The sequence below is a fragment of the Macrotis lagotis genome, chromosome 1, assembly GCF_037893015.1.
Source record: "Macrotis lagotis isolate mMagLag1 chromosome 1, bilby.v1.9.chrom.fasta, whole genome shotgun sequence".
NCBI classification, from domain to species: Eukaryota; Metazoa; Chordata; class Mammalia; order Peramelemorphia; family Peramelidae; genus Macrotis; species Macrotis lagotis.
The window spans coordinates 454,698,938-454,723,406 of NC_133658.1; the positions used below are offsets into that span (position 1 = coordinate 454,698,938).

The 24,469-nt window shown below is 35.7% G+C and overlaps 1 protein-coding gene across 1 annotated transcript in view; it reads right to left on the bottom strand.

Annotated features, from left to right (window-relative positions):
- The window catches only part of TGFBI (transforming growth factor beta induced), a 61,334-nt gene that overhangs the window by 22,014 nt on the left and 14,851 nt on the right, over positions 1 to 24,469 (bottom strand). Inside the window, exons 3-10 of the mRNA XM_074213504.1 lie at positions 14,040 to 14,104; positions 12,113 to 12,273; positions 11,585 to 11,749; positions 10,388 to 10,534; positions 6,948 to 7,089; positions 4,085 to 4,297; positions 3,751 to 3,888; positions 2,539 to 2,684 (exon numbers count right to left, since the gene is read on the bottom strand). Coding sequence (XP_074069605.1) covers positions 2,539 to 2,684; positions 3,751 to 3,888; positions 4,085 to 4,297; positions 6,948 to 7,089; positions 10,388 to 10,534; positions 11,585 to 11,749; positions 12,113 to 12,273; positions 14,040 to 14,104 — 1,177 coding nt within the window. The remainder of the gene's footprint in view (positions 1 to 2,538; positions 2,685 to 3,750; positions 3,889 to 4,084; positions 4,298 to 6,947; positions 7,090 to 10,387; positions 10,535 to 11,584; positions 11,750 to 12,112; positions 12,274 to 14,039; positions 14,105 to 24,469) is intronic.

The window sequence follows — 24,469 nt, forward strand, 5'->3', positions numbered from 1 at the left end:
AAGCTGCTGACTTCATTTTCATGTATTTCCTGATCTCTCTCATTTCTTTTCTCAATTTTTCTTTTATCTCCTTCATTTGATTTTCAAAGTCTTTTTTGAGCTCTGTCATCATCTGATCCCAATTTTTGTTTTTCTTGGAGTCTTTAGATGCAGGAGCTTGTGCTTCCTCATCTTCAGATTGAGTGTTTTGATCCTTCTTGGGATCACAGGCAAAGTATTTCTCAATAGTGTTCCTCTTTTTTCTCTGTTTACTCATTTATCTAGCCTGTGCCTGGTTTTGGGGTGGTTCCTGAGCTTTCAAGTGTGTGAGGCTCTGTCTTCCCTCCTGGTCTGTGAATGACCATAAGTGCACCCCTCTGCCATGGGGCTGAAGTGGGGAGTCCCTACTGTTCTATGGGGGGCCTAGACTGCAATCAGGATCTGAATGTGGTCAGAACTCCAGAGTCCTGTTCCAGGGACAGAGGACAGAGCTCAGCAATCTCTCTCCAGTCCCCTCCCTAGTCTCAGCACTCATGCCCTGGGAGCTCCTGCTTACCAGCTCTGCCTGCTTCCAGTTTCTGGATCTGAGCTGCCACAACCTGCTTGCTATGTGCCCTGAGGGCTGGGCTTCACGTGCTCACTCGGGTAGAGGGTCCCCTGCTGATCCCCCAAGTTGTGCTTGCTGCTCCCTGGGGTCTAGGTCAGGAAACTACCTTCACTGCCATTGGCTCTAGCAGGCCACCCCTCTGGTGGGCCACCCCTCTGACCCCATGGAGCCAAGCCTTTCTGCTCTTCTCCAGCTTACCTTGGGTTGGAGAACTGCCTCACTGTATCCCTCTGTGAATTCTGTCTCTCAAAAATTTAGAGTCTTTAGTTTGTAAGTTTTGATTGAGAGCACCTAGGAGATGGTCCTCTCCTGTTGCCATCTTGGCTCTGCCCCCAGCCCATTTTACTTTTAAAGAGTTCTAAGAATTAGGAAACTTTCCTTTTATGGAGTGGAAGCCAATGTATGCTTGTTATTCATTGTTACTTGGAATAAATGATTCTGCCACATCCTAGCTCTTTTCATACATCATAGAATTACAGAATCAAAGAATTTGAGAATTGGAAAGGACCTCATCAGTCATCTAGTCTAATTTATAAAAGAGAGTTATGTTCCATAGTATATCCCACCCTACCTAAGGTCTGTCCTCTCTAGGTCTAATATCTACAGTTCTTTCAAGTGATTGCCATATGGCTTGATTTCCAATTCTTCTGGACAGATGAGGTCTGATAAGGGTAGAATACAGCAGAATACATTTCCCTTGTTCTGACACAATGCTTCAATTAATTCAGTCTAAGATTATATTGTGAGGTAGTATATAGTCAGACTTGGAGTCAGGAAAACTGGGTTAAATTTTTGCTTCTCTTATATACTGTTTGTGTGACCATGGACAAGTAATTTAGCTTCTCGATTTCTTAAGCAATTTTCTAAGACTGTATGCTATTGATGATCAGTCAATCTGTAGCTATGGAAATACAAGTCAAAACTTGTATTTATGATATCAGTGAAATAATAGGTGTGGATCAAAGCAAGTTGAGGTTATCTGGTTTTGGATCAACAATCATGCTACTAAAATCTGATTGAAAGTCTTTTTCGGGGGCAGCTAGGTGGCACAATGGATAGAGCACTTAGAAAACCCTAGTTAATAATTACCTAGCTGTATGGCTTTGGGCAAGCCATTTAATCCCATTGCCTTGCAAAAAAAGTCTTTTTCACATATACTTTTGACTAGCTACATCTTTCATTTTATACAGTTGATTTTTTTTTTCAGCCTTAAGTGTAGGACTTGATATTTATCCCTATTTTTTTTAGATTTTTCAAGGCAATGGGGTTAAGTGGCTTGCCCAAGGCCACATGGCTAGGTAATTATTAAGTGTCTGAGGTCAGATTTGAACCCAGGTACTCCTGACTCCAAGGCCGGTGCACTATCCATTGCACCACCTAACCCCCCCCCATTTATCCCTATTTAATTCTAATTATATATTCAGCTAACTATTGAGGTTTTTCAAAATCCTTTATAACCCCATTTTTGCCATTGTTATATGTTAGTTATTTTTGTTCATCTTCCTATCATCCAAAATTTTTATAAACACACTGCCTATGCTGATTAGGGAAGGGCAAAGGATAGACCTATTAAATATATGAGTGCCAAATAAGGACTGCTAACTAAAAAAGCATGGTTTTAAAAAAAGGAATATAAATATAAGTAGAATATGAATTGACAGTGGTAGAATGTTTCTATATTCCTTTGCTTCAATTCTCCTAGGCAGATATTGTGTCTAAGTTATCTTCAAAGTTCTGCAAGAATCTTATATTCCCAAAATAAGGTCTGATTCCTACATTATCTTCAGGAATTTTTTTCCCTAGCTCGCACAAACATTTTTTAATATAAGATCCCTCTACTATTTCTCCCCATTCTACTAATATACAGAGATAAGATGACAATCTGACAATCCATGAAACTTGTCCAAAGAAGGAGCACAATTACAAACATATAAAATAATATCAGAACTTACATTACGATAAACAAAAACTCGCAGTTTCTTGCCACCTAGAGTGTCAAGGGTCTGTCCATGGTACAGATACTTGGAAGACAGCTGGTCTTTAATAATGTGATTCAGAAGCAAATTCTTCATATTGGCATCGACATAAGGGACACCATCTGTAAGAGAATATTTATTAAGGTTCAGTGAGGTATATTTTTTTTTACAATCAACAAACAAACTGAATATAGTAAAAACACCTGCCACTCACTGAAATTTAAAAATTCATTATCTGACTCTTGAGTGTAGAAGAATCAGATCCTAAAGTTTAACTTTACCAAATTCTGGAATCTAACTGTGAAGATATCCAGAGAATGGCTAGGGTCAAGGTGATAAGTTTTGAATAGGAAGTTTAGAAAGCACTCAAAGGTTGAAAATGCTTTGCTTCCTTCCTCCAATGTCATGACTCTTATAAGAAATGAAATTGATTGACTACACTTTAGGGTGTTTACGATCCAGACTTGTGATTTTTTTGGTTTGGGGAAGAGCCAAAATGGAAATTCTTTCCTCCAGTGTACAGAAAACAATCTCATTTGTAGCATATTCTTGGATAGTTGTCTGGGGCATTGAGAGATTAAATGACTTGAATGGCATATGCCAGTAGTGTCAGAGGCAGGATTTTAACCTACCTCTTCCTGACTTCAAGGTAGCCTTCTATTCACTATGTCATAAACTGCATCCCTTACTTACCATTATATCTCTCAAATGATCTCATAAACAAAGTACACAAAAATAAATAATTTTTTTTAGGTTTTTGCAAGGCAAATGGGGTTAAGTGGCTTGCCCAAGGCCACACAGCTAGGTAATTATTAAGTGTCTGAGACCGGATTTGAGCCCAGGTACTCCTGACTCCAGGGCCGGTGCTTGATCCACTGAGCTACCTAGCCACCCCTAAAAATAAATGATCTTTGCCCAGAATACACAGACTCTATTTTTTAAAGAAGTGATTCTCAGTCACCTTTTTCTCACACATTTTTTACTGATTAAAACACCAAAAAGTCTTAAATTTACCCAGATTAGTACCTCCTCTCTCTGTGGCATTAAAGTACAAATTATTTAATGAAGCTAAGATCCCATGTGTATTGTACTCATTATTTGAAATGGAGCAATGGGGAAGAGGTTGGTAGTGGAGAGAGAGTCTTTACTCTCTAAACTATCAAGCCATTTTTTTTGTGTCAACTTTACCTTTGAATGCAGAATTCAGAGGAGCAAGAAGGGTCAAGCTTTCTGTTCCAGAAAGATGGGAAATAAGGCCAGCTTGTTTATAAAGATCAATGGATGTAGAAACGTCAGACTCAGTAGCCAATTCCATTAGAGTCTTAGCTAAAAGAGAAAACAAAAGCTGGTTTCAAATTTTTAAATGATGTTCCTCCATTCTTAAGACACATCACACATCAGTAAAAATGTTATATTGGGAAGCAACAATCTCCTATAAAGAACACCAATGCAGAGAAAGTCCAGAGAATTTAGGATAATGATGTCTTGGAAAACTTAACTCTTAGCTATTATCAAACTTTACCTGAGTCTGGGATCAGTAGGTCATCCACATAATGGATGACTCCATTAGTTGCCAAGTTGTCCTTGTTTGAAATGATGGCTTTCCCATCAATAGTGAGTACATCACCATTACAACCCACCTCCAGGGTGTTGCCCCCCAGAGTCTCCATGGACATTCCTGCAATGATGGCTTCAGCACACATGGCTGATTTCAGGATGTGGTTCTTTAATAAGTCTGGAAAAAAAACAAGACATCTGAAAGCAAGAACTGAAATATCACAAACCTACATTATTGATAGAGCAGGATCGCAACATGCTAGAAGATGGAGAATGATCACAGGCAATTGTCATCGCTGTGCTGATGGATAGTGTCATATGCATTGGATACTGCTGCATCTATAATGGGAGGGCTAAGAAAGGACCCACCTGAATATGATTCAGAAGTTCATAAGATTTAAACAACAAAGAAGGGATTTTTCTTAATTCTCTCATTTTGGAGATGAGGAAACTGAAATAAATGACTTCTAAACCAGTACTAGTGAATAATTATGCTACCAGGGAAAAAACTGATTTTGGAAGGAGAACAACATTGCTGGTAAAAAGAGATAGCATTTGATATGAGTCAAAAGAGTGAGAGTATTGGAAAAATGAATAGAGAGTTTAGAAGATATGAGACACAAGGGAACCTGAGTTGTCTGGTCTCAGGTCTCCTTCCCTTCTGTTTTCTTGTGGTAGATAGGTATAAACACAGGAACACAGATGTGGTATTGGTGTTGGTTTGGCTTAGGGTCATCAAACAAACACATATGTGTGCATATGCGTGCATACACACACATGCACACACACAAATGGTATATACTTTATGAACAGCCAGTAATGGTGAAGTCGTGGAATTAGAACCAGTTTAACACTGTCACCACTGGGCTTGCCTGGCACATAAGTGCTTGATAAATTCTTGTTGGATTTCTTGATTCCTGACTGGTTTTGGTTCTTCTTAACTGTAGAGCATAATTTTGTATTCTCATGTTGTTGCACATTTCCTCTTACTATAGAATATGGGAATAGAAACATGACAGTCATCAGTGGGGGAAGTTATAGCATTGGAGAGTGATTTGGTTCTTTTTGCTCCACCAAAGGAGCCTGGGAAGAGCTTTTCCTATTGTTTGGTGTTTTCATTTCCATGGAAGGGCATGTGAATGCTTGTTGAATGTAGCATCTGCTAGAAACTTTGGAACCCAGCCCTATTCTGGGATGGACTTTAGTTACCTAGACTCTAAATCTAATACCTGTACCAGTGCTACTTTTGCCTATCTCTCTAGGGCAGATCTGAATGCTTTAAGGCTGACTCACTTGTCAGAGGGACAAGGACTCAACAACATCCAAAACTGAATATGGTTGAAGGTATTAGAGTGTATTAGAAAGAGACCTGAACCTGAAGTCAGAAAACAAGTCTATCATGTACGGTGTCGTATGGTCCAGGATAAACAACATATGCTGTCTGGACCTTAGGCTTCTCATCTGTAAAATGAGGAAATAGCACAAAATGGGTTTTAAAGTCTCTTTTAGCTCTAATAGTATGTTATTGTGTGGGTCCTATATATTCTATTAATAACAAGACTGCTCCCATATTTTCCTGGTTCCTTTTCCACCTTTGCAAGAATGTGAAAGATTCAAGACGAATGAATTGACAGGAAGTTAAAAAGACTTTGTTGCCTTTATTACCGATTCTGATGTTAAACTCTCTGCTCAGTCCTTCAGGAGCACGGTGGAACTACATCTGACTCTTGACTGACTTATTGCTCAAGTTACCTCAGGGGAAGTGAATTCAGCCTATTCTGATTTGAAACTCTTCCTCCTTTACCTGGCTTAACTCCTCTGGATTTTGGATAGATTTTTTAGAAGAGGCAGAAAAATGAAGTGTAAAGAGTTCTGAAGTTGGAGTCACAACCACTGCATTCAAATGGCAATACTGCTACTCATTCCTGGGTATTAGATCTGTATGGGTATGTCAGGTAGATTCAGGCACACACTGTCTCTAAAAGACTGGAAATTTACTATCTCACTTTTAAGGCTTGTGTTTTTAAGTAAAGTTTGTGAAAAAAATTGTTTAATTTAGTTTCCTTTGACAAACAAATACAAGGTCCTTTATTATTGAGTTCAAACATTGAATAAATATTTGCCTAAAATATGCAAAAATTCCAAGTGTGTCTGTCAAGGTACACACTTTATATGCCTATGTACTTATTAACTGTGTACTGCAACAAGTTAATTAATCCCTGTGGGCCTCAGTTTCTTTAACTGTCAAATAAGGTCATACAATATAACCTTCAAAGTCTTTTCCAACTCTGACTATGATCTTGTATTTACTATGCTTTTATGCATGCATTCCTAAGTTTAGCTGAACTACATCTCTCACATGGTTAAATGAGAATCATATGAATAATACTTATACAATAATTTATAAGCCAGCTATTTTGGGAAACATTTTTAATTTGAATAGATTCATGATCTTAAAGGAAAGGGTTATGACTTTCATAGGGGAGAAACCCTCCACTCTTTTGGAGATGCTCATGCACTGTAACTACTTAGGAGTCAAACTTTTGGTGATGAGTCTTTTCTGAGCTAATTAACTAGATTGACTCTTGTTGACGGACACAGTCTGCTGAGTTTGTACTGAAAGAAAGCCTTGTAACTTAAAAAGACTTGCCAGAACTTGTATCATCTTTATAAACCAATGAGGACTTTCAGTATAAGATTATTATTATTATTACTATCAATAGTAATAATAATGATAATGATAACTGCTATTACCAAAACACTATCTTCAAATACAGCCACTAACTTTGACACCAGGCTTTGATTTCTTTGATGAGGGGACCACCTACCTTTCAGTGCTTCAGGATCACCCAGAATACGGTTCAGGGTTTCTGGAGAGATCTTCTTAAATGCTTCATTGGTTGGGGCTAAGAAAGTGAATTGACCTTCACTTTCCAGCATAGTATTAAGGCCTGAAGCAGCCACAGCAGCCTAAAAAAAAGTAAATATGATCCCCATTTAGGGAATTCAATTCAAATAAAAATTTTTCTTAAATGCCTATTGTACAAGATGCCAAACACACTACAACCATGAAGACTTACAGAATTCTTACCCTTAAGCTGCATGTATTCTACGTAGGTTTTATATGACTCTTTTCTACAGTAAAAAAATTACAGAATATATGCAGCTGGCTTTAGACTAACCTGTCTTCAAAGGGTTTAAAATTTTAATGAAATCCTAAATCAAAATGCAAGGTAATTGTATCTCTGCCTACTAAGATGTATTAAAACCCCCTACTGCTGAATAATTAGATTAGCCTATGGCATATATTCTATTTTAGTGATCCTAATATTTTTTATGTTTTGTTTCTTTTTATTTTCTAGATGCATTGTGATATAATGGAAGGAAAGATGGATTTGGTGTCAGAAATCATAGGTTTAAATCTCAACTCCATCACCTAAATACTTATTGGATCTTTAGAAAATCTGACCTTGGATTAGACCTAAAAGGTCCAAGTTTTAATCTCTAAATTCTATAATCCAACAAATTAAAACAACCCTAGGATATCACCTCATAGTATCAGATTGGCTAAGATGACAGAAAAAGAAAATACCAAATGATGGAGGTGATATGGGAAAATAAGTAAACTCCTGGAGTCATAAACTAATCCTACTATTCTGGAGAACAACCTTAACTATGCCAAAGGGCTATAAAATTGTAAAATTATTAAAAGCTTTAAAACTAAAAAAAGCCCTTTGACCTAGAAATGCCAGCAGAAGACCTATACACCAAAGGGATCAAAGGAATAGGATTCATATGCACAAAAATATTCATAGTAGTTCTTTTTATGGTGGCAAAGAATTGAATACAAAGGGGATGCCTATCAAATGGGAAATGGCTGAACAAATTATGTGATATGATTGTAATGGAGTATTATTTTGCTATAAGAAATGATTAAGATGATTTCAGAAAAACATTTGGGAAGACATATGAACTGATGCGAAACTAAATTAAGTAAGCAGAACCAGGAGACCAGTGTTCACATAATAGAAATACTGTAAAGATAATCAACTGCTAAAAGGTTTAGCTACTTTGATCAATATAATGATACACCTAAAAATGCTATACACTTCTAGCAAGAGATCTAGTGAACACTGAGAACAGATAGAAATATATTTATTTATTTCCTTTATTTTTCTTGTTTTTTAACCTGGGGCTTGGCTAATGAAGAAATATGTTCTTCATGGGGATCATATTTTTTGCTTTCTCAATGGGTGGGAGAGAAGGTGAAGGGAAGAAGAAGAAGAATTGGAATTGGAAACTATTTAATCAAGAACCCAATTCTATGATCTATTATTGTAAATAATACCTTAGGAGAAGTCCTGTGGAAATGCAGAAGCAAATAGATTACAGAATTCAACAGTGAAAAGAAACAGCCAGTATAGCATAGTGGAAAGGGTATTGTATTTACAATCAAAGGACCTATTTTCAGATCCAAGCATGGTCACATAGTATGTTTGTGATCTTGGATGCATGACTTAATTGATGTGAACCTCAGTTTCCTCATCTTTGGAAACACAATGGTTGTATTAGGTGAACCCTAAGATTCTTTCTGATTCTGAATCTATGATCCTCTTCCCCTTCAGAATTCAGCTAGTCTATGGAAAAACTAGACCCATATCAGCCTGGATCCAGAGTTTTTCAATTTAGCCTTGGAAATCTCCAGGGAAACAGATACCATAATCTCCTTTACTCCTTAATTCTGATGTTTCATGGCTATTGTGGCCAGGAAGTTTACTTCTCAAGGAATTATGAAATTGCTTACAAAACAGTTTCATTTCCTCTTGTTCAATTGCTCAAATGGGGTAGAGAACAATTTCTCCTACCCATGTAGAAAGGCAAATGTCCAGTGAGACCAGTGAAGCAAGAAATTGCTTCCCTATAGTCATACATGGAAACAGGAGCTAAGCCAACAATTATAACCCTGATTCCCAAGTCTCATACTTTGTCATCATCACTTGTATAGCCTCTTATGAAAAAAAATGAGTATGTCTCAATGCAAAGGAGTCAAGGTTTCCAGAAATCAATTCCTGACAGACCACTTGTTCTAGATTAATGAACTGAAAACCAGGTCCATGAAAGAGAGAGAGAGAGAGAGAGAGAGAGAGAGAGAGAGAGAGAGAGAGAGAACAAATATTTTCACACATGAGGCAAGTGACCCTGGTGAGGCTTGAGGTAAGAGGCATTGGGACTGGGAAAGGACTTAGCTGGAACATGGTTGCATGGGGTGGGGGGAGGTTGTCTATTTTAGCTAATTATTATATACATGTGTTCAATTCAGTAGTTTTCACACTGCTGAAGACCAACAAGTATAGTAAGCACTCTCTAAATGTCAGCGCCCTAGAGCAAGCCCCAATCAAAACTCCTTAATTCCTATCTAGAACTGATGTTTTACTGTATGTATATATATATATATATATATATATATATGGTAGACAGTAGTTAGTCTAGCATTCAATAAAAATATCAAAATAAGGAGAGAAATAAAGGTATAATGAGCACAACGAGCATTGAACTTAGAGTCATATTTTCTGGGTTCTAATTCTGATCTTTAACATTTATTAGACTTATAAATTTGAATGTCATAGACCCTTATCCTCAGGTTCCTTTATTTATAAAATAGGGATAATAATATTTGTACTACTTATCTCATAGTGTTATTGGAAGGAAAGTGCTTTGTAAATCTTATCATATAAATGTGATTTACTGTTATTTTTAGGATAAAATGTAGAATTATATAAAAATTATATTCATAAAGTCCAAGTAGCAAATAAAGAAGTCAGAAACTCCATTAATCAAAGTGGGTCCAGTTTCATTTTCTTACAGTCCTGGACATACTCTAGAGGACCATACAACCCAGTATCTTGCGTGTTTCAGTCAGAAGTCCAGATGTGACCTAGTTTGAAATAATAATAACAAACAAGTGAGCTAATCTTCAGTGCCCAAGAAAATCCCTCTATTTCTGTTGGTGAAGCCAATAAGATTAGATGGTTTTGCAACTAAGAAGGAGAGACCTAGGAATAAACACACTGAAATAAATGTTAATTTTAGTATATAAACTCCAAATGATTGCTACTATAATTAATTTCATAATATGCATTTTTAAGAAATTTATTCCAATTCTTCCATTGAAGTAAGAATTTTTTCCTGACCACTCAAATATTGTATTTCTAAAGTTAACTATTGACTCTAGCAGAACAAGTAGCATTTGTCCAAGTAAAGTGCTTACCCGAAGGGTTTCAAATGTATCTTCAATCTCAATGAATTGTTGGATACTGTTGGTAGTGGTAGAAATGACCTTGTCTATGAGGTGGACCACACCGTTGGTAGCATGGTGGTCTGCTTTTAGCAACCTAGCACAATTGACAGTAACAATCTGCAAGAGGAGGAAATAGGGAACAGGAATTGGAACAGGGTGGAAAGAAAAGTCTTACATAAAATGAACTCAGAATTTCATTTCCTCAGATTGATAATGGTCTTGCATTAGCAGGATTCTCTTACATGCTATATTCTTTCAATTAAACTCCATATGGAATCTAGTGTTATCTTTTCAAATGCCTCATTCTGTGGGGCACTTCAGTGAGGTGAGAGTTTCTGTGAACCATACCTAATCCTTTTATTAATTCTCCTGTAATCCCTAAATAAAAACTATTAAATTTTCAGAGTTTTACCTAGTCAAATATTGAGGACTATTATCTATGTTATGTGGATTTTTTTTAACCTCACATAGTTTAAAATAATTTTGAGTGGACCTGTGATTTGAGTGGTATATTGTGCTTCCAGTGATTTCTTTGATAGAATGAATTCTTAATAAACAACTTCTTTGACTAATACTGGTTGATACATTCTCTACAACTTAAGAGAGTTGGAGAGTTGCCTAAAACATTAAAAGTTAAATGACTTGCTAGAGTCTTACAATCAGAATGTGTTAGAGGCAAGACTTAACTCTCCCTGGTTTTCCTGGCTCTGAGGCACTCTCTCACCCCTCACTCACTTGCTTTCTCTGTCTCTCTGTCTCTTTGTCTCTCTGTCTCTCTGTCACTCTGTCTCTCTGTCTCTCTCTCTCTCTTTCTCTCCACAAAACCACACAAACTAATATAGTAGACAAACCTCTCAGAAAACAAGTTCTACTGAAGATGGTAGGTCTTGATAAAGAGCAATAGTATATAAATAAAATATGCTCCTATTCTGGAAAATAGCATGGCATAGTGGATGGATAGAAGATTAAAAGTCTTTGAGTCAGAAGACCTAGATTCAAAACATACCTCTATAAACATACCAACTGGATATCTGTGGACAAATGATTTAACTTCTCAATTCCTAAGACTGAAAGCTACAGACAAGTTGCTGATCTGTACCAATGCTTCATAGAGAGTTTGACATACTAATCAAATTACAGGTCTGGACAAAAAAATTATTTACTTACCCCATTGGGGTAATGATGGATATGGATGCCTGAGTTCTGGTACATAGAAGTTAGTGTTGTTCCATGTTTCAGCTCATCAGTCAAGACTCGTCTGTCTACCATGTGGTATCGAAGTGCATTGAGTAGTTCAACGTTGACATTGCTGACCAAGGAATCCAGAACTTCCTGGGAGAAAGAAAGGAAGCAAAGAAGAAAGAAAAGTCTGTATATCTGGTAACAGTTCTTATGGTGACAGTCCCTTGTCTAGCGTCTGATACTAGTTGAGTTTGATCACAATTTTTAGATGCAATCTAACTTCCTAAATAGGTCACCCAGTCTATGAAAACAACAGGTAAAAAGTTTAAACCCAGGTTTCACCAGGGTTCAGTAAGGGAAAAAGGAAAGTTTTCTGATGTGGTAACACTTCTTTATCTGTGGACTCTTTCTAATACAATTTCACCCTTTATTATACATTGATTCTGACAGAAACATGAATATTTATAACAAAAGAAGCAAAAATATCCCAGAAGTAAATTATCATTCTCTTACAGCAGACAGAGCACCCCAGGCCTCATTGCTAGGAGCAAAGATTGTGAAACTTCCTGGACCTTCCATCTCAGGTCTCAGTTTCTCAGTCCTGTCAGTGTAAAGTTGAGTGGTGGTAGATCCAACAATACCCAAGGTCTCATAAATGTTTGAGAGAGGCAGTGCTGCAAAGATCAAATGGTGTATTTTTAAAAAATAGACAACGATTGGTTACATCAGATGTGACAAACTCAACCCATAAAAGTGATAAAGCAGATAAAAATGTAATTGGGAAATGTTTAACAAAATAAAGAAAATTATAATACAAGTAAGATAATGTTAATTTCTAGTTTCCAAAATCATTATATAGCCTGGAGAGAAAATTTCCATTTGAATTTGACACCATTAGTCTCCCTTTCTAAGGAAGATTTAATGTTTGATAGGTTATCAGTGAATTGAAGCCTGAGGGCCAAAATTCCTATGAAACACAAATGCTTCACTTATTCCTGAGAGGTTCATTCTGTATTAAAGTCATCTTAATTATTTTCCAAAAGATCCCGAGGTAGAAGTAGGTAATAACTATTCCAGAATGTATTAATTAGGGGAAGACTATAGGATCAAACAATTATTTTCTTCATAGCCAATTGCAAGTAAATTGTACAAGTAAGATTGTTGGAAACTCTTTGGTAAATTTAGAAGCATCCATTTCATATCCTCCAAAATTAGTGTATGAGTTATAAATAATCTCATTCTTATATAGCTCACTAAACTGATCTTTGCTACAGAATAATTTGAATGAATGAACTTCAGAATCCTCATTTGAATTGAATTATACTTTATTTCTTTAGAAACATTCTATAAATCTCATAGATTTTCTCCCTAGAAGGCATGAATTCACATATCAGTATGCTAAGCTACAGGCATTTTTAATAGATGGTAAATCTGAGTTCTAGTAGTAAAATGATATGCTCAAGGTCAGTCTTCCTGCTCCCTTTCTTTCCCCCCAATCTCTGCTATCATTTCGCCAATAGCAGTATGTCCCATCTATGAATAACATTTGTCCACCCCTTCCATGACCAGGGTACCAAATGTTATTGCATATTTTTCTGTATCTTAGATTTTTATAGAATTTATGTAGAAGGTTGAAAATACATCAAAGGAAAAGAAATCCATTCAAGGATAATATAGTGTGTGGGGGACAGGGAAGATACTAAAATAAGAGGGATATTCAATGAAAGATTCAAGGAAAATTTACCTGTGGACATACAATTTTTTGCTGTGTCAGTATTTTTATATTTCTCTTATAGTCATTAAACTAGATCTCCAAATTAAAAGCTAATTTTTCCACATGGCAGTACAAAAGGAAGCATTACTCATCACAAAAACTATTTGGGAAATACAGGCTGGCTTTGGTTATACTATCTAAATTAAAAATAAAAAGGATCATTTGTGGGATCCTACAGATCTCTTCAATTTCACTTGCTTCCTTACAGGGATTTTCTACTATGTATTCCCCTCCAAATCAGAAACGAGATGGGCCATTAGGCAGACACTGATGCTATGCACAGCTTGGAATTATTCCCGACCTGTTTTAACGGTCAAGATTAATAAGAGACAATGGACTCATTCCATCTAAGTTTATTCAAGAACATCTTCAAAATTAGAACTATCACCAGTCTCATTAAGGGAAAAAAATCTATCTCCCTGAAGTCAGGAATAACAAACATTGAAAGAAAGATGAGCATTATGCTTCCTCTAGATTCTTCTATTAGACTTTATTTTACACTAACCATACCAGTATGATTCTTAGAAATGTCAGAACAATATTAATGCTTCAGAATGCCACCCATTCATAATCTGAGAGTAGTGAAGCTCTATAGCCCCTCCCCTAGATTTTGAACCCTTTTTAGCTCCCCATATTGCTTTGTCAATAATTTAGGAACTGGTTTACCAGCAGGGCAGCCTTTTTCACCAGGGACCTTCTCATATCCAGGACAACATTCATAGCTGATGATTCTAGAATGATAAAAAAAAAAATAGCTTTAGGATAAATTTTTCAAAAACCTTTTCAAATGTCTTCACTTTTTATCACAATCCCTCCAAAAATAATCTCCATATTTAGATTTTTAAAAATCAACAAAATAGGAAAATATATTTTGATATTTCTTCGTAAATTAATTCAGTTCAATTTTATAAATATTTGCGAAATTCTTACTATTTATTCATTCCTTTGTTCAATGATTATTTGTTTAAAAACCTTTGCTGTAATGATAGCCCTTTAAATGTCTTCCTGATTATAAGTCCAGCATGCTTCCTTTCCTATGTGCTAAAAATTGAGGTAAAGCTATTAAGACTTGAGTAAGACTGTTTTCTGTGCTTCATACAACTGAGTGCATAGACATACACAATTACAATATAAAGTTACATGGCATTTTAAGACAAGGAAAAACAAAGTGCTATAACACCTAAGAAGGACATTTATATCTAACTAGGGAAAAGGAATGGAGATTGGGAAAGACTACATGGCAGAGATGACATTTAACATGTATAGCCCTTAGACAGCTAGGAGGTATTCCAAACATAAAGAATAATAGAAACAAAAACTCAAGATCCAGAGATTCAGAATATGATAAATTGTTCAGTTTGGTGGGAGCATAGTGGGGAAGGGAAAAGTTGAAGATAAGACCAAGAGGATAGGATCAGAGGGTCTTAGATTAGAGATGGAAGGATTCTAATCCAGGTACCTCATTTTGCAGAGGAGTCAGCTCTCCAGAGAGATTTCATAAGGCCATTTAGATTATAAATTACAAAGTCAATATTCAAGCATAGATCTTCTGAAAAATCTATCATTTTGACCCACCATATAGATTACAATGGGATCCAATCATAGAGAATTAGAAATGCCAGGTTAGGGTCTTTGGACTTTATTTGGAAGACAATGAAGAGTCTTTGAAGAAGCATGGCATAAGAATATCACGAGCCTGGGAGTTTAAAAACTGACTTTTGATTTTTGTCACTGACTCAGTGTGTGACTTTGAGCAAATTACTTCTCTTTCTGCAAGCTCAATTTTCTCTTCAAAATAAGGTTGAAGTAGATGTTCTCTATGAGCAATTCTAGCACAGACTCAGAATGAGAAATAGGCCAGTCTTTAAGAAATATGAAATACCTAAATATTTATGTCTTTGATATTCAATATTAAGACTTCTTTTTTATTTTATTTTTAACTAGTAAAGGTAAAAGAATGTTTAGATGGTGTAACCTACATTACTTTCACTGATCTAAACACAGATCTGATGGAATATTTGAGGGTTTTTTAAAAGGCAGCTAATGTCTTGTCAGAAGTAAACTTTCGATTTCAGTTTAAATACAGTTGAATGATTTAAAAATGTGAAATAAGGAAAATAGGAAGGTTCAAAACATTCTTTCTTACCTAATGCCATTCCATTACGAAAACTTTACTATCAAGAATCATTTACTTATTGCACTATAAGATAAGGCAGAACTTAACTGCATAGAATTCTTAGTTCTGTAATATAAGAAAATTATCCTTGGCTGTGTTATTACAGGAGAGAGAGAGAGGAGAGAGAGAGAGAGAGAGAGAGAGAGAGAGAGAGAGAGAGAGAGAGAGAGAAAGAGAGAGAGAGAAATGAGGTTTGGCATATTGAAGAATAATTAATAATCAATTAATTTTTCCAAAATTCAAAGTTGAAAGTCAAAATTTTAGGAAACAAAGACAAGAAGGTATTGGAAGAAGTCATTGATCTAGTGGTGGGCAGTCAAGGATTGTTAAGAGTTCATCATGTACACGGGTACCACATTTTACCACTGTGTTAGATAACTCATCCCAAGACAATTAGTTTTCTTTCCACTGAACTCAGTCTTTTAGCTTCAACATATGAAAGTACTGGAATGTTTTGTAATTCAATTGTCCCAACAAAAATTTTCAAAACTCCCAGAGGATGAAATAGTTATTTTCTCTGGTGAAAAAAAGATTTTGTGTGTGTGTGTGTTGGGGGGGGAAGAATCAACACAACAAGGGAGAATTGAAAATAAGGCAGAAAGGAAAGTAGAAACATGATGATAAAGCAGCAGGAAGAAATACAGAAAACTTTTTCTCAAGAGACTGTTCCAAACAGATTCATAAAAAGCACCAGACGGAATTCTGATGGGGAAATTCTGAAAAAGTCACAGAGTCACTTTTTTCCTAGCCTAGGTCAGCACAGGGAGGTAGAGAAAGAGGTTTGCAAATAGTGCAAAAAAAGAGACATGGGGGCGGCTAGGTTGATGTAGTGGATAAAGCACCAGCCCTGAAGTCAGGAGTAGCTGGGTTCAAATCCAGTCTCATACACTTAATAATTACCTAGTTGTGTGGCCTTGGGCAAGCCACTTAACCCCGTTTGCCTTGCAAAAACCTAAAAAAAAAGAGAGACATAGTCTGACCAGGATTGTGTCACAAAGGAACCAACCCAGGAGACACTATGCTCTAGAGCAAGAAGAGGTCCCAGATTCATACTGCGACACCCCCAGATTCCTGCCAGGTCCCTGCACAGACCAATACCAAGGCATTATAATAGAAACAAGGGCCAATTGACAGCTTTCTCGATGCTATCCATTTCTGGGAACTAGGTTAGAATGAGGTGGGTATCTGGCATTTCAGGATGGAGCTGTCTCTGGCTCTAGATAGCATACTAAGAGAGGAATAGGTTCTGAGGCAAGCAGCAGCAATATGGCTCAGATCCTAAGAACAAGGGAGTGGTAGGGAGGGTGGAAGTGGGAAGAATGGTTCTTAGTTCCAGTTTTATTAGCCCAATCTGAATTCTGCAGTGGAATAACCAGGGCAGGAAACTAAGAATAAAAGGGAGACTGCAGTTCTGTCATTCTGAATAAGTAGTGCTTTCAAGCTGACTGAGTCCAGTATCAGTCCACTATTATTCAGATCCCAAACCCAGGCCAAGAACTTATGGAACTCAGATCACAGAGAAGTGATCAGGTTTTCCCAGGAACAGATCATTTAGGGATCCCTAAAAGTTATCACATTTCCAATTTGAGTTGTCCCTGAGAGTTTGGAACAACACAACCCTCACTCAGACCTTTTTTCCCCCCAAGAAAGCCAGAGTCTAGTTATAACATCAATAGGAAGCTGACTGGAAGAATTGATAGATAAACAAAAAAAATCCCGCTATAAAAGTTATTATGGTAACAAGAATGTTAAAGACAGAAATCCTGAAGAAGAGAATAATTTCAAAATATCTGTAAACTAGACATCAAAGAAAACACAGCTTAGCCACAAATTCAATTAGAGTTACTGGAAGATAAAGCAAGGATTTTAAAAATAGTTAAAATATTTTTGTTAGTAAAATAAGGGTGCTAGAGGAAAACTGGAAAAGAAATGAGAGCTATGGAAGAATTAGAAAGGGTTTCAAAAAACAGAAAGCAATGCCCAAACAACAAATTTTCTGAAAATCAAAATAGACCAAACAGAAACCAATGACACTATGAGGCAAAAATAAATGTTAAAATAAAGTCAAAAGATTGAAAAAATTGAAGAAAATATAAGCTATATCACTGGAAAGGCAGCTAAATGTGGAAAAACAAATATAAGAGAAATTTTTTAAGAATCGTTGTTCTACCTGAATGCTATGGGGGAAAAAAAGCATAGACATCACAGCTTAAGAAATCTTAAAAGAAAATTGCCCAGATCTCTTTGAACTAGAAAACAAAATGTAAATAGAAAAAATTCACTTGTTACCTTCTGAAAAAGAATAAGGTAGTTGCACTAAAATGAGTGGGAAAAGTAGCATTTCATAGAAGAAAATTTTATGATGATGAAATCATTACATAATAAAATTATGTAATAAAAACATAGCAAAATCATTCAATTGATAAGTGTCTATGGATATGAATAGGAACTCTTCAGGGGAAGAAACCTAGGCTATCTTTAGCTTTAGAAAATAAAATACCAAATCACTATGAATTAGAGAAATGCAAATTAAAACAGTTTTGAGATTCTACCATCATATTGTTAAAGATGACAAAAAAGAAAATGATAAATTTTTCAGAGGCTATAGGAAAATACACATTCCACCTTTCTAAAAAACAATTCATATCTATAAAAAAGTTGCTAAGCAATAAATACCCTTTGACCTATCTATAATCCACATTTCCCCAAAAGATCAAAGAAATAGGAAAAAGTCACCTGTACAAAAATATTTGTAGTTATCTTTCTATGATCACAAAAACTGGAAACTAAAGAAATATTCAACAATTGAAGAATGGATGAATAAGTGGTGGTATATGTCTGTATTGAGATAACACTGTTCTATAAGAAATGAGGAAATAGATGATTTTCAAAGCATGGGGGAAGATATATAGATTGGTGCAAAATGAACTAGCAAAGCTAGAAGACAATTTGTGATATAGCAATGATGTTATAACAGTGTTTTGAAGACTTTTCTAAAGTGATAAACACGATGTGCAGAGCCAGGAGAATAATTTATAGAATAAAAGCATTATAAAAACAATTTTGAAAGCAATAAGAAAATAATCAACATGATCATAGTTTGATCAATACAATGAGAATTCAGGAATCTAAAGGACTTATAACAAAACATACTATTCATCTGCTGTCAGAGGGGTGATCAATTTAGGATGCAAAATGAGACATGGATAAGATACCGAGATGATTTGTTTTGCTTAACTGTGCATATTTATTACAAGAAATTTTTTTCATTTTTAATGGAATAAAAGAGAAAATACATTTCTATTAATTAAAAAGAACAATTCAGAGAGATGAGAAAATACTATAGATTTCGAATGTTTGCATGTATTTTCTTTTTTAAAATTTAAATATTTGTTTGTTTTTCCAAATACATGCAAAAGTAGTTTACTCCAATTATTATTTTGCAAGGTTTTGAATTTTGCATTTTTCTTCCTCCCTCCCTTCCCTGTTCCTCTCCCTGCTCCCCACCCCCCAAATTAAAAGCAATCTAGGTCCTGCATTGCATGTATTTTAAATGAGGTAAATATATTGCTAGGCTTATGTAAGTGTTTCATTTAGTTACAAGAAATGGCTCATAGAGTGGGGGTAATCTATAAATACTTACGATGTTAAAAAAATAAAACATCAATAAAACTTAAAAAAAAGAGATAAGGGATCTTGAGCTACTCTGACAGAAGATTTTAAAACAGGTTCAATGCTCACACCAAGCTATGAATCCAATTCAATCTTCCAAATACAAATCCAACATTTGTTAATTGCCCACTATATGCAAGGTACTAGTTGCTGGAAATTCAAAGACAAAATAGTATCTATCTTCAAGGAGGTCACATTCTAGTAGGAGAATGCAATATATAAATGAATAAGCATTTAAATGATTTGAGGAAGGAGAAAATTCTATATTTAAGGAGATCAACAAAGACTCCCTTTTGGGAGACTGATCAGAAACTAAGAAAACTAAACTAAGAAAGCTGAGGTTAAAAGAGAATATATTTCAGGCTTCAGGATTACTCAAACAAAGGAATACCAAGTGTAGGAAACAATGAACAGCCTAATTTGACTGGAACATGGAATATATGAAGAAAAGTCATTTAAAATAAGACTAGAAATATAATTATTAAGCAGGCAATTGTCCCCAGTAGTGTAGTGGGCAGAGTAGCAGAGTTAGGAGCTTCCCAGCTTGTCATGTTAGCCTGAGCTTCAGTTTCCTCATCTATAAAATGGGAACAATAATAACATCTAAATTTCAGAGTTGTTTATAAAGATCAGATTTGATAATATGTGTATGATGCTTGGCACACTTTAAAAGTGCTGTACAAATGCTAGGTACTATTATTACTTAAGGAAGAGGATGGATTGGAAGAGGGATTCAAACTAGGGGAACTCTTCAGAGCTCAGTTTGTCTTCAGACCAGCCTTCTGGGACTCAGTATTTTTGTGGTTGATGAAAAAGATTTTCCCCTCCTTTGGAAGGGAACTTCAGAAGAACTAGTTGTACCCAGCCTTTACTGGGACTGAATGTCTATATATTGCTAATGGATATGATCATGCAATTTCTTGGGGATGTGCACCTGTAAAAGACCCCTCCTCATTTTATTTTAGTTATTTTTTTCAAGGCAGTGGGGTTAAGTGGCTTGCCCAAAGCCACACAGATATGTAATTATTAAGTGACTGAGGCCAGATTTGAACTCAGGTACTCCTGACTCCCGGGCCGATGCTCTATCCACTGTGCCACCTAACCGCCTCTCCCCATAATTTTAAAGAAGTCATTTATGTGAGTTACTTGGCCTTGAATACTTTTTTCTTGGAAATGACAGCATAGCTCAACCATCTGTTCCCTGTTTTATTATTGTATATGGACATAACTAGCCATTGAAGGATGAGCATAAAGGACCCAAACATGGAGGCTAGGGTACTTGAAAGAATATCAACCAATACAACCAGAAGGACAGACATAACTATAAAAGAAAGAGCCAGGTGTTGAACTTATTAATAAAAAAAAACCAGTTAGATTGTACCTCTCAGTATCAGAGTAGACTGATATCAAGGAAAAGTGAACATGCCTACTCCAAGCAAGAGATGTTTCTGCCTGAGAACAATAGTGAGAAAACCTATAAATAGTAGAGAGGAGCAAAGAATATTCTATCACCTGTTAGTGCAATATGTTAGAGGGCATAAAACTTGGATCCAGTTCTGGAGAAGATGTTCATGGATGAAATGCCAGAGCAAGAAGTGTAAAAAAGGAAAGGAAGTTGGTTAATAGAATGGATTGCTTAAATTTAGTTACAAAAAAGCTTCTTCCCTGAAATAACCTTTTATTTAAGTATTCTTCAGACCCTTAACTGAATCGAGGCATCATTACCAAGTACAATTTATTAAGGCTTATAATACTGACTCTGTAAAAATAATCATAATAGGGGCAACTAGGTGGCGCAGTGGATAGAGCACCGGCCCTTGAGTCAGGAGTACCTGAGTTCAAATCTGGCCTCAGACACTTAATAATTACCTAGCTGTGTGGCCTTGGTTAAGTCACTTAACCCCATTGCCTTGCAAAAAAAAAAATAATAATAATAAATATGAGAGAGGATTCAAAACAAGGAAAATTTGTGTTGAAGTAAAATATAATTGGGAAATATTTAACAAAAGAATAAAAAAATACATTTGAAAACTAAGTCAATATGTGACTCATAAGGATCCTTATTTAAGTAATAGTGATTCCCTATTTCTAATTGAATTTGACATCACCAATCTAGAGAAATCTCTAAGGTTATATATTGTAGAAAAGATGATAATCTATATAGGTGAATGGAGTTTCCTCACCCTGAATTTCCCTATATAATGAAATCACTGGCACTGTCCCTTTCCTTATTGTTTTTGTTACTGATGTTATTGCACCATCTATCACTAAGAGGTCAGCTTGCTGGTGGAAAGTCTGTCCATATTTGGCTAAGTATTTAAGTATTACCATGCTTCCTAATATCTTACAGGCTCCTATAATATTATTATTACTAATCATAAAAGTCTACCTCAGATATGAAGTGCAACTTGTGGGTAAGATAAATACATAATTAGGATGGGTCAAAAGCATAAATATAAGAACAAAGTGTTTTTAGTTTTCTTTCCATCTCCTCTTAATCTGCATTTATACTTTAATCAGATGAAGAAGGAAGTTTGAATTTTCCATTTATAAATTAAGTTCCAATGAAGTTAAATGAAAAGAAGAAAAAAAAATCACCATCTCCTCCATGTGCTAGCCCTTCTGTGATCACTGTCAGTGCCTGGGGATAAGCTGAACTTCATTAAGGGAGGAAAAGAGGGGTACAGACTCATCTAAGCAAACACATTCTCTTTCAGGGTTTTCTAACAGAATCTTAAAACAAACCCAGATTGATTATCTAAATATAAGCAATTCTTTTTCTATAATCCTGATTATTTTTACTTTTAGCTTTTTTTTTTCAGGGTCCCAATCTTAGGAAAGCAATACATTTTTTAATGATTTGTTTATTTATTTTCAAATTACTACATAATCTTGCTATGAAAGCAAACATAAATCTCCCTCCCCACAAAAGACAGAGAAACCTCAAGAGAAATAAAGTGAAAGGAAAAAAGGTATACTTTAGTCTGTGCTCAGATACTCTGGGAGAGGTTTTATTATTTATCATAAGTCCATCAGAGTATTTTCCCACCATTGCTATTGTTAACTGTATTGCCCTACATTATATTCCTCCCCAATCCCATTTATCTATTCTCTCTCTGTTCTATCACCCTGTCCCTCCTCAGAAGTGGCAACAAATTTTTAAACCTTTTTTTTCACTACTAAAAGATTTTCTATTCTACAAGGACTGGAACTACAGAATAAACTTGCTCAGTACTCTGAACTGAAGCACATGGACTTGATTCAGACGAATTCTGGAAGGTTTGTATAAGTGATTTAAATTTTGGAATATTTGGGTAGTTTATGCAAGCTACTGAATGTATAGACCTGTGGTTCTGTTGATAATGGGCCATGACTGACTTTCTCAGCATCTAGTGAGCATGTCCTACTTCTCTGGGTCATTTGCTTATGTTACTCATGTTATTGAATACCCTTCTGGTTTCATAGGAGGATTGAGTATTTCCCTTATGAAGCACATCATGAAAGGGGTACTGGGGAGCAAGGAATATTCCCACTTCTCCTCCTATTGAACAGGAGCTTTGAAAGAGAAAGCAGCCATATTTAACGAGGAGAGTACCAAGAAATATGAGGTCCTCAGTGTGGAGGACCAGGTAGAGAAAACTGGATTTCAGTGAGCACAAGAATAAAACAATAATAACTAGTATGTATAAAGATCATACTTTAAAATTTATAAATCATGTTATAATATCTAACAGGTATAAAGATAGTACTTTAAAATACAAGGATCCAGGACAATTTCAAAGGACTCATGATAAAAAATATTATCCTCCTCCAGAAGATAGAATTTCTCCTCCAGAGAAAGAATTGATAGAGTCTGAATACAGATCAAAGCATACTATTTTTCACTTTTTATGTTTTTTGTCTGTTTTATTTCATAATATGATTCATAAAGAAACATTTTTTTTCATGATTGCACATGTATAACATATCAAATTACTTCCCAACTCAGGAAGGAGATGGGGGGGGATAGAATTTGGAATTTAAAATTTAAAAAAAAGAATGCTAAAATCATTTTTACTTACAATTCAGAAAGACATTATTTCAAAGAGAAATACATAGCACTTTAAATTTTACAAAGCACTTTACACGGATAATCTCATCTGATCCTCATGACAACTATGTGAGATAGGTACTGAGGCTGAGAGAAATTAAGTGACATTATGGAGTTTTTTTTTTGTTTTGTTTTTGCTTTTGTTTTTTGCCCAGGGTCACAACATCTAGTTTGAGTCTGGATTTGAACTCAGGTCCTTCTGATTCCAGTGTTTGTACTTTATTCACTGTACAACCAAGATGCTCCTAAGTGACTTTCCTTGAACCAGCAAATATTTGAGCAAGGATCTGAACTCTTCTTCCTAACTTCAAGTCCAGAACTGTGCCACTAAGTCACTTCAATACAAGGAAACAAATATAAAAAAGAGGTGTAAGGTGAGGAGAAGGTCATTAACAATAAATGGAGGCTTCAGAAGACACTGGAAAAAGAAGACAAAATGAATAGGGTCTAGGGAAATCTAGGGCTGAGTTTTTTTATGACCTGGGGCTAGAGAAGTGAATGGCATATGCTCTTTGCAGCTATCCTATGCTTATCTCAGCTGTCCAGCATGGCTCTGGTCCCTAGTCATACAATGTGGTACATTTCAAGATAGAAGGAGAGAAGAATATGGCAGCTTCAGGACCTTGAGGAATGACAATCTAGAGGCATGGCAATAGAGGAGCTGTTCTTTATTGAGGAAGAGGGGGACAAAACACATTCCTTTCAGTCACACTGATGCCTAGTGGTCTCTCCAGCAAGCTCTGGTTCTGGGATTGGAAAGACTGCTTCATACTAGCTATAATCAGTAAGAGTTCAATTCCCAAATTTTTGACACAGGACTTAAGTGGCAATTTCATAGTCCTGGGAAAGAAATATCAGTTTCTATTAGAGTCATTGGCGACATCCTATCTCCCAGCTCTGACAGATCTTGATTTTTGTCTCTTTAATAAATATCTAAATCATTAAACAATGGTAGGACTTTTGAAACAGACATAGATTTTTATTTTATTTTTTTAATTTGACAGCACTTGTACTGGTCTAAATAAAACTACATTTATGATGTCTGAGCCTTGGTTACAAATCATTCCAATTCTATGATGTCAGGGTCAAGGCTGCACACTAAATAAGCAGGCCTTTTTTCAGGGAGCCTTGAACAAAGACAGCCTGTCATACAGGCAA